This window comes from Pteropus vampyrus, unplaced genomic scaffold, assembly GCF_000151845.1.
Source record: "Pteropus vampyrus isolate Shadow unplaced genomic scaffold, Pvam_2.0 Scaffold86, whole genome shotgun sequence".
NCBI lineage: Eukaryota > Metazoa > Chordata > Mammalia > Chiroptera > Pteropodidae > Pteropus > Pteropus vampyrus.
Window position 1 is genome coordinate 3,907,220 of NW_011888867.1, and position 10,226 is coordinate 3,917,445.

The 10,226-nt window shown below is 54.1% G+C and overlaps 1 protein-coding gene across 8 annotated transcripts in view; it reads right to left on the reverse strand.

Annotated features, from left to right (window-relative positions):
- The window catches only part of CLCN6 (chloride voltage-gated channel 6), a 32,350-nt gene that overhangs the window by 604 nt on the left and 21,520 nt on the right, over positions 1–10,226 (reverse strand). For 2 of the 8 annotated variants that reach the window (XM_023532618.1, XM_023532622.1), the window contains 5 exons: positions 7,488–7,645; positions 7,148–7,304; positions 5,386–5,493; positions 5,135–5,260; positions 1,817–2,819 (listed from right to left, as the gene is read on the reverse strand). In XM_023532618.1, coding sequence (XP_023388386.1) covers positions 2,739–2,819; positions 5,135–5,260; positions 5,386–5,493; positions 7,148–7,304; positions 7,488–7,645 — 630 coding nt within the window. In that variant the 3' untranslated portion in view covers positions 1,817–2,738. Of the gene's footprint in view, positions 1–327; positions 2,820–5,129; positions 5,261–5,385; positions 5,494–5,705; positions 6,132–7,147; positions 7,305–7,487; positions 7,646–10,226 lie in introns of those variants that run through there. The other 6 variants (XM_011363529.2, XM_011363534.2, XM_023532619.1 and 3 more) reach the window with 6 other exon arrangements.

The window sequence follows — 10,226 nt, forward strand, 5'->3', positions numbered from 1 at the left end:
AAAAAAAAGAAGCAGCTACTGTTGAAATGACCAAGGGCCACAGGAGCTGTGGGGCAATACTGCACATCAATACTGCAGGCCCAGGAGGCCGCGCCTGGCCTTTCCAGAGGCTTTCTTGTCACCAAGCACTCTGTCAAGTGTGCAATTTTGCATCAGAAACGTCATATGGTCGGTTGGGTCAAGCACCTAAGTGTCCATTCCCGCCAGAAGCCATTTGTTAAACAAAGTCATGAGTAAATCGTCCCCCAGGGTGCAAAGGTCCCCCTTTCCCCCATCCCCTTGGCCAAGGGACCACGAAACACCAAGCTGGAGACAGAACACGACCACCTGTCACCAATCCCAGAGCCCGTCTGTGGATTTTTGCCTATGGAGGGACATTACCCCGGGGGAGGCCACGGGCCTGGTATGAGGTGAGACGTTGACATGTAGGTTTCTAAGAAATCAAAAGAGCAAGGCTCAGTTATTTTGTTACCAGTGGAGCAGGGGTTGTCTTTGGGCTTATCCAGAAAGAACAGATGTGCATAGGGGACAGGAAACTACGGGCCTTTCCAGAGGGGCCTGGGTCTAGGTCCTCTTTGGTGGCCATCCAGTCCGTTCAGGGGGTGGGAGGCATTTGCATTCTGCTGTCTCTGGGCTACACTGATGGGAACGAAACACCTGGTGACTTAAAAACAGCACTATGTGCACGAGGGATAAATTCCAACAACATTCACGGGGGTGGCCTAGAGGGCAGCAGCTGGGGACCCAGACCCCTGGAGGCCAGAGGTCCTCCTGCGGGACTCTAGTTCAGCCAGTCTCAGCGGGGGCTGGGAAGTGGGTGTTCAGTTTCTGTGATGGGCGGTCATGCCATTCTCCTGACTTTCATAATTGGCTTCCTTCTTCATAAAAGGAAAAAAACAGTGCAGTCAGCTGTGCAGGCTGCTCTGCGACAAAGTGGCCGCTAGCAGGACACAGTCACTTACAGGGTTGCCGTTTTGGTCCTTGTGACCTCAACAATTTACTGGGAGCGCCACCCACGTTTCACAAATCGTGTGCATCCGGGGTTGCTCAAAGCTTAGGCATCGAAGTACTTTTGGTCTAAGGGATAAGCGAATGGGAAGAACAGAGGGGGTCGCAGTCCCGTGGAAAAGATCCTGAAGCAGCTCAAGTGGAATTACTCCCTAGAGAGCGCTGAGCATAAGACCTGAGCTGGCAGGGCTGGGACCGACACCCACCCCCGGCTGAAAGGGTCTGGGCATCGAAGTCAAGACAAGGCTGAGAGCGAAAGAACAGGGTTGCCAGGGCCAGGCACCGATGCCCTCAGGCAACTTCCATGATTAGAAAAACAAATGCAAAGGAATGCCATCTTGAGTCCCAAAGCACAGCTGCCAGCAGGTTGTCTGATGGGCCAGGGATGCTGACAAACGTGTAGAGAGAGCAGAAGCGAGAGGAGCGTGAGTACAAATGCCTGACATTCAAATGCTCACTTTGGGTGTCTGTGCAGAGAGGACCGGCCAGCCTGGAGAGAAACCGCGTCACTGAAAGACAGAAGGAAGCTTCCTACGTTCGATGCTAAAACCTTGGGGCATGTGCTGGCACGAAGCAGCCCCCTCTCCCCCTGCCAGCCTCCCAGCAGCACAGCAGAGCCTCCTGAAGTTTCCATTTCGGAGCCCCTCAGTAGGCTGGGGGTGTGAGCAGGGAAGTGACAGAGGTTTGTGAAGGGCCGACACCCTCTTCCTCGAATAAACCATCAAAACGCTCTGGCTTTTCAAGCCACATCATGTACCCTGCAGTGGCCACTGGCTCAGGATTCACTCCTTTCCACCTTAGAAACAGCTGGACCATCCCCCAGAGCCAATTCTAGGGGTGCCCTGCTTTTAGTTAACTTGGGATAGGAAGACGCAGGCAGAAACTTAAGGGAAGTTTAGTAATTTAGTGGACGTGAAAAGGCACAGGGACAAATCAGGATAAAAAACTCGCTAGGAGACCATGAGTAATTTGGGAAATGGAGAGAAAGCTGAAATGTTAAAAACCAGGGCAGACGCCAATCTGACCCTTCTGCCGGATTTCTTGTTCAGAGGTTGTCGGTGGGACTTCAATGCTTTGTGCTTCTGGAGGGTGGTGGCTCTCAGGAGACTGAAACCACGGGGCCAGACCAGAGCACCAGAGCGCACGCCGCGGAAGCACAACACTTCCTGCAAAATGACCTGTCGCAGATGCCGAGCTGACAGTCCCCCCGAGGAAGGCCTCCCTGAAACACCGTTTCGGTGCCCAACTCCCGAATTTAGTAGTTCACTTAATTTTGCACTGGGACCCCCCCAGTGTTTGCCTTGGCCACGGTCCCCTCTCTCATGGTTTAAGGCCACAGCTGGGGCTCCTGGGGGGTAAGGGGGCAGGGACACTCTTCTGGGTGATGCCCTTCAGTTGGGGAGGCCTGCCTTCCGCTCTGGCCCTGGTGCTCGGGGGGTGCAGGGGCCTGGGGCCTGTGCGACACTGGATGGTAGGAACTCGGGGGGCGGCAAACAGGAAGATACTTGCTGAGAAAGTCAGACAAGCCCAAACTCTGATGGTTTGACACCATCCCCAGGATCTCTGGCCAGCAAAGTGTCCAATGACTGCAGCCTTTCCGAGCGAGTGGGTGACTGGGCATCTTCCGTGCCCTGGACCAACGCAGCCAGCCACGGCGACGAAGCATGAGCGAGCTGCATCCCCCCGCAGCTCCAGGAGAGGGCTGGCCCGCGGCAGGCCGAGCCAAGCCCTCAGATGGTCTGGCAATGCTGCCGCAGCCGAGCCTGCAGAAATTCGTACGTCAGGTTGTGTCGGGTGATGATCCCGACAATCTAGAATGAGAAAAAGACCCAAGTCACTCGCAGAGTAAAAGCCGCTGGGGCAACAATGTGAGTGGACAGCTCACCGGTCTGTCACGGGGAGCAGCGGGGACAGAACCAGGCCCTGCACAGTGCAGAACAGACGTAACGACGTGATCGGACACTCATTCCGAAGGCTATCTCATTTCTAGACGGAACGAGACAAACAGATAACTAAGGTTCATAAACTGGAGGCCAATGGGACACGTTTAGGTCCAAAAAAGGTTGTAGTTGGGCCAGCTGAAATCTGAATTTGCATGTCTTTTTAAAAAAGGGACACTTGCCAGCTTTCTTAGTTCTCGCCAGACACAGCCTGCTGCACGTGTGTGCACGATGCGGCGCCCAGTGAAGGGTTCTGAGATGCCGTGGGCCCTGCTACAGCTCAAAAATACCATCTTCATAACTACCCGAGTCACTGTGATACTGATTTATACAAAATACGTATTTGGTCTTTGTCCTAGATCCTGACAAAAAACTCTTAAACTCTAGGACTTTCCTAAATGATGAGTAATAGGATGTCTTTTATTATTCAAAACAAGCACCTTTCAACTATACCGGAGTTTATGTTAATGGTGTAACTTTTAGAAAGTCCCTAAGGAGGGAGGCTGGAACCAACCATGTGATTAGAGGATGGAAACTTTCAGCCCCACCCCCACCTGTGTGGGAAGAGGGGCCAGAAGGTGAATCTATCACTGACAGCCAATGACGTAATCATCACACCTATATAATGAAGCCTGGATTAAAATTCCTAGACTACAGACTTCCAGGCTGGTGATCATGTAGGGTGCCAGGAGGGTGGTGTGCTGGAGGGGCATGGAGGCTCCGTCCCCTCTCGCACACCTTGCCCTGAGCACCTGGCCGTTCCTGAGTTACATTTCTTCATAATAAAGTGGTAATCTAGGAAATAAACAGTTTCCCTGAGTTCTGTGTCATGGGAACCTGACTTATAGCCAGCTGCTCAGAAGCACAGGTGACATCTGGGACTTTTGACTGACATCTGAAGTGGAGGTTGGGGGACAGTCTTGTGGGGCGGAGCCCTTCGCCTGTGGGAGCTGACATTATCTCCAGGCAGACAGTGTCAGAACTGAGTTAAACTGTAGGACCTGTAGCTGGTGGCCAGAGGATCAGAGATTTGCCTGATGTGGGGAAACCCCCACACATATGGCGACAGAAGTACAGTAGAGTGTGAGTTCAGAAAAGTGTTTTTCCTAAACGGTCATTTATCAGTCGCTTCGAGAACTCGCATCTGTCACTGATGTGGCCCCCCACCATAAACTGTTGGGGCTGTCGGTGCAGCTGGGTCTCAAGGAGCATGATTCGACCCACTGCAGTAAACGTCAGAACCAGCTGTGCCGTGCCGCGTTCTGCTGTCCCACGTTTTCACTTTAGCGAGGTGTCACTTCCTGTAGGGCGCTCTGCTAACGTGTATGGAAAGCCTCAAACGGGTGACGACTGTAGTGAAATTTAACTGGAGATCCCACGAAAGAGGACTACTGAATGCGTGACTGGACAGCCACGTGACAGAGGGCTGTTGAGCCACTGACATGTTGTTAAATGAATGTTTTCTGCTGTCAAAAGTAAATTTTTTTATAGATTAAGTGAAAAATTAGAGTATTAAAGAGGATAAATGATAACATACTCATCAAAACTTGTTACATAAAATTTCTACTAGATGCAGAGAAAAGAGAAAGGATGTATCTTGAAAAATCACATCTCTGTAGGGATAAGGGTTTGGTATTTCTTTTTCTTTATTTATGTTTTCTTATTTTTCTATAACATATAATAAAAAATAGAATTCTAAAAAAAAAGGAAAAGTCTGCAGCAATAATTACTAAGTGTTGTATCTCTAAGTATTTTGCTTGAAATTCTCTCATTTAATGTTATGAACGGATGGGGAACCCCCTATCCCCAGGAGGTGTTGCTGGGTCAAAGGTGAAGAGCCATTTGAGAGGAACGACGACCCTAAGCTTTTCTGGGATGCAGAAAAAAAGGCCGCTGTGCCTCTGGCGACATCTGCTGGCCATGCAGGAGACAGCACATGAGAAACGCAGGAGGCAACAGGAAGGGTTCGTGAAGCCTCCCCAAGCCCCCACCCGCCCACTCGCCCCACTCACTCCTGGTGGGACAGCTGCAGAGGTGTGCGTCTGAGAGATCCCCCTGAGGGACTCTGATGTGTCCTCGGGCTGCGGAGCCCTGACTCACGTACAGCAGCTGTGGTCCCTGAAGGTGGGTGGATGGACCACTGAGGCTGGCGGGGTCCCCCGTCCTCTGGCGGAACTCAGACTCACCTCTCCCACCGCGTTCACCACCGGCAGGGGCCGCAGGCCCATCGTTCTGAACAGGCTGAAAACTTGGGAGACGTGGGTGTTGGGTGAGACGGTGAAGGGTGAAGGGTTCATGTACGGGGTGACATCCTGCAGAGCAGAGACAACATGAGTTACCTGCAGCCAGTTCCGCCCTGACCAGGATGGGACACGGGCAGCACAGATGGGCAGCAGCCCTTCCCTGCGGCCCGTCTCAGAGGGGCCGCCTTCCTCACCACAATCATCCGCGGGTTCAGGAGCGTCAGGTCCAGGTCATGGATGTCGGGGTACCGCGGGTAATCCTCGGCCATCTCGGCATAGGAAAGGCGCGGCTGGCTGGAGCTCTGCAATCCCAACCGAGACACTAAGACACTGTCCTTGCACCGGGCACGGCCGCTGGCAGGGTCCCATTAGAGCCCCCTCCCTCTTCCCGTCCGTATCCGCCCGGCAACGGCCCTGCTGAGAGCGAGGTGGTGAAGAGCAGGGGCCAGAACAGGTGCTGCAGAGTGACATGGGGCAATCCGAAGCCAGCGTCACCCTGGGCAAGTCTCCTCACCTCTCCGAACTACCCTTTCTTCAACTGCAAAATGGACGTGGGTTATTCTGGAATTTAAATTAGAAAAGTGCTAACTAATAAGAGCTGTGTGGGTTGACTTGTGTCCCCCCAAAAGATATGTCCAATTCTTAACCCTTAGTGCCTGCGAATGTGGCCTTATTGGAAACAGGGTCTTTGCAGATGTCATCAAGTCAAGACGAGGTCGTACTGGATTAGGGAGGGCCCTAAATCCAATGACTGGGGACCTCATAAAAAAGGAGAGGCACAGGGAGAAGCCATGTGATAAAGAGGCAGATGTGATGTGTCTATAGTCGAGGAACACCAAGGATGCTGGCTACGACCACAAACTAGGAGGGACAGGAAGGACCCCACCGGAGACTCCAGAGAGAGCACGGCCCTGTCGATGCTGGACTTTGTACGTGAGACCTATGGAAGAATACATTCCTGCTCGAAGTCACCCGGTTGGTTGGGGCTGGATACAGCAGCCACAGGAAACCCAGACAGTAGCTCTTGTTACGGTTCACCCATTCTCACTCTCCTGGATTTTCCCTCAGCTTTCATTGCTGCTGACTGTCACTGGGCCACAAGTGACCACAGTGATCACAACTACTGGCCACTGCTCTGCCCCGATCTCTGCCCTGCACACAGATTTCTCTGTCCAGTACCCAACGCCCACTGCTCTACCAGGCCTGCTCGGGCTGGTGTGTGTGCGGGAAAGGCCTCTGTAATCCTGCGACCCCACTCCTCCAGCTTCCCTGTCCCGTGCTCCACATATCACCTCCACCCACTTCCCGCCAGGCTGCTCCTCCCCACAAACCACACCCTCAGGTCCCGGCCACTCCACCTGCGGCCCTTCCTGTCCTGCCCCACGTTAGCTGCTCTTCTCTAGGCCAGTCGGACCAGTGACCGCTGGCTGGCCTCCCCTGGGAGAGTCGGTTTAGAAACTAGGCCTCGAAGCACCGACTTAGCCTCCTTTTCCCGGCTCCATCTAAAGGGAAGAAGTGTATGGGGCTGAGCGAGTCTCAGGTGGCGACAGGGACATTTTGAACGATACACCCCGCCCCTGCTTATCTCTACAAAAACCAAATGAAAGTGAAAAAGGAAATTGCAGGGGAATTCACGGGAAGAATGCTATTTCTTGACAGCACATGTAAGAAAGTTCATTTGCACCCGACACTAAGACACCACATCAAAAGCCTGCAGGCTGGCAGAAGGACGCTTGACAAATGGGGCAGAGACCGACTAGGGGGAAGTCACACCGCCTGCTTCAAGTCACCTGGAGACGCCGACTGCAGCAGGGGAACTGTGGGCTGTGTGTCCCTCGACAGCAGCCCGCTGGCACGTGGACTCTGAGTAGCCCCTCTGTCCTCCCTGAGGTCGAGGGCTGTGTTCCTGCCACCGTGCCTTCCATAATCCCGGTTCGGAAAAGACGACAGACTTACCGACTGACTTTCAGAATAACAAACTCCTCGGACGAGCAGGGTGACAAGCTGCGACCGAAGGATCAGGCCGTGGAAGGTCAGAGGGCGGAAGCGTTCCTCCATGGTCCAGTCTTCACTTGGGGACTGATCAGGGTATAGGTTGGGGTAGGGAGTGTATCTGTTATACAAAAACCAGACGCTGCCTAGTATACCCTCAGCGGGATCGCTTCCCGTCCGCACCCTAACCCACCCCGCCAATCGCCCCCAGACTCGGGAGCTGCCTGACAGGACCCGAGCAAAGGGCCGGCCTTCCTGGGGCTGCAGGCCACCAGTGCCTGCGTGGCGGAGGGCGGCCGCTCACCTCCGCTCGAGCATCTGCTGCAGGAGGTCCTCCTTCTCTGCCGGCTCCTCGGAGGCGACGTGCTCGTCACACACATTCCGCAGCTCACTCGACGGGTAGGACTTCATGGACTGGCTGCGTCTGCGCTGCTCAGCGGCTCGGGTGAGGATGCTGGATTTCTGTGGGCGGGGAGGAGGTGACGACGGCAGAGGTTTCTACCAGGGAGGCGGGCACGCCAACGCAGCATCTACTTCTGGCACAGCGTCTATTTAGCTTAGGGATCTGGGTGACAGTGAGGGCCAGAAGCACATGCCCACCGAGGTGAGAAACCTCTGCGGGGGCCCAGGGGCTGTGAGTCGCGGGAGCCTTTCGGAGCCGGCGCCGCAGGGCTTGCTGGACGCTGCGGTGTGTGCCGGCCTCACATCCCTGCTCCTGTGATTTGGGAGGAGCGTCACGGTTCTCCGGTGGGGTCAACCCCTCTCCTACGTCATGTCTGGGTGGGACTGATCTCCATGTCCCCAAAGCCAAGCGGTGGCACATGGCCCAAGTGAGGCAACGGGACTTACCCTCCGCCTGGATTTCAAATTGGGAGCAATCAGAGGACAGAGAGCAGGTGGCGCCGAGGCCGCCTGGTACCCTGAGTGTCCGTCAGCCGCCGGCACGTGCCCGAGGGCATCGCCCTGGTTCTTCACTTCCCTGTCAGCCGTGTGACTGTCGATTGACTTCTTTTTCCTCCCTAAGCAGGCCAACACCCACGTCTGGTGACGACTCTAGAGCCCTCTCCAATACACCTGCACACTCTAAGCAAGGAGTCCTGAAGACAGCTGATGGAAAAAAAACCTGTCCACGTGCTTGCTGGGAAAACGGACATGCGCCCTGATGGTCTAACAAAGTCCACTCTCGCTGTCGAGTCTACTCACCGTCACATGTAATGAAGAGTGTGACTGTCCCTAAGAGCCAGCGCTAGACCAGTGTGAACATAAGGAACGGCTGGCCATCTCCTGCCCACCTTTCCTCTTGGGCAGTTTTCTTTACCTTGAATTTGATGTTGTTACTGATGAGCTGGTTGCCCTTCATGAACTCCTTCTCATTGCCCCGGTTCTCCGTGACCACCGGGAAGGCATGGTGGACAGTGGTGCGCAGGATGCTGACCAGAGACTGGATGCGGGTGTGCGGGTAGACGTAGGTCAGGTTGGGCTCCATGATGTCACTGGCCCTCAGTCTGGGGGAGGGAGGGAAGCCAGCCAGCCTCACGACAGAGCCTGCAGCTCCCCCGGAGCAAGCATGATGGGGCGGCGCTGGTCCTCCTGCACCGCCTGGACCGCCTGCTCTGTCTCTTCTGAGCCATCTCCAGCACTTCCTCGAACACACGCTCCTCTGCACTTCCTTCCCCTTTGTACGTGACCCTCCCCCATGCCTGGCCAGCCAGCCCCTCCCTGCTTTGTCAAACTGGTGGGCCTCTACTCATCCCTTGTATGAAAAGTCCCCTCACCAAGAACCCCATCTGCTTGCCTAGGAGCACTGGCCAACCCCTCCCCTGTACTCCAGGCGCACGCCAGGTGAACTGCTAATCATACTACTGGAATTAAAAAAAAAAAGGTGTCCTTTCAGACCAGGGATGGCACCTGCAGCCCACAGGTCAAATCCCCTTGCTCGCTTATTTACATATTGTCTGTGGCTGCTTCTGCACTACGGACGCAGAGCTGGAGAGCTGTGACAGACCACATGGCCTGTAAAGCTGAAAATATCTACTACCTGTCCCTTTACAGAAGTTTGCTGTCCGCTACATTAGATGATAAGGGCCATGTGTGACACCCAGACACCAGAGGTCTAAACTACTTGTGGGCCGCTGGATAATTTGGTGACTATGCCAAGAACAATCACTGTTGAAGGAACGACATTTCGTTAGGCACACGTGAGGCAAGCTAGTTTCACTCCCAGGGCTTAGTAGAGCCTTCGTTTAAACATTCAATCCTAACACAGGCTTTATGCAGAGACCTCGCTTCCTATTTAACCAGCACGCCACAGGAACCAAACAAAACCCTGAAGTAGCCCTGTCTGCCTCAGCCCCCGCCCTGCCCCAGCTCCCGGCCACACCGTAACTGTTCGACATTCCCAACCATGCCCGGAAACAAATATGCTTCAATGACCTTCCTGTTATTTACTGTTTCACTGAATTCCAACCCAAGAATCTAAATAAACATTTCCTGCCCTAATACAAATATTCCTTGGGCCCTAGAGTTGATAAATTCTGCAACCAGGACATGCGGAGATATCACAGCCTTACTTGTCCATCTCCACCTCTGTCTCCCATTCCAGAAGTGGCACCCCTCGCAGGCCCACGTGGATATCATAAATGCCCTTATTGAAAAAGTCGCCTGTCCATTTGGCCACCTGAAAGACAAAGCCAAGATATAAAAAGAGGCTGCTGTGGGGTGGACTTGGCCCTGAACGTGAAAGAGGCCTAGAAGAGGCGCGCTCACCATCAGAGTGATCATAATGGGAAGTCCGTAGGTGATCTCATTGGTAGACTCAATCAGGATGACTGTGAGACTGATGGTCATACGGACGACCCCACCCAAGAAAGCCGCGGCACCAATCAGGGCGAAGGTCCCTGAGTAGATATGGCCCAATCCAATGTAGCTGGCGAGGAACGACACCAAGAACAAGGCTTAGAGTCAAACCGGGCGAGGGGGGCGGAGACTATGGTTCACACGCTTGTGCATGGGCACACATGTGTACGCACACACGCGCGCGCGC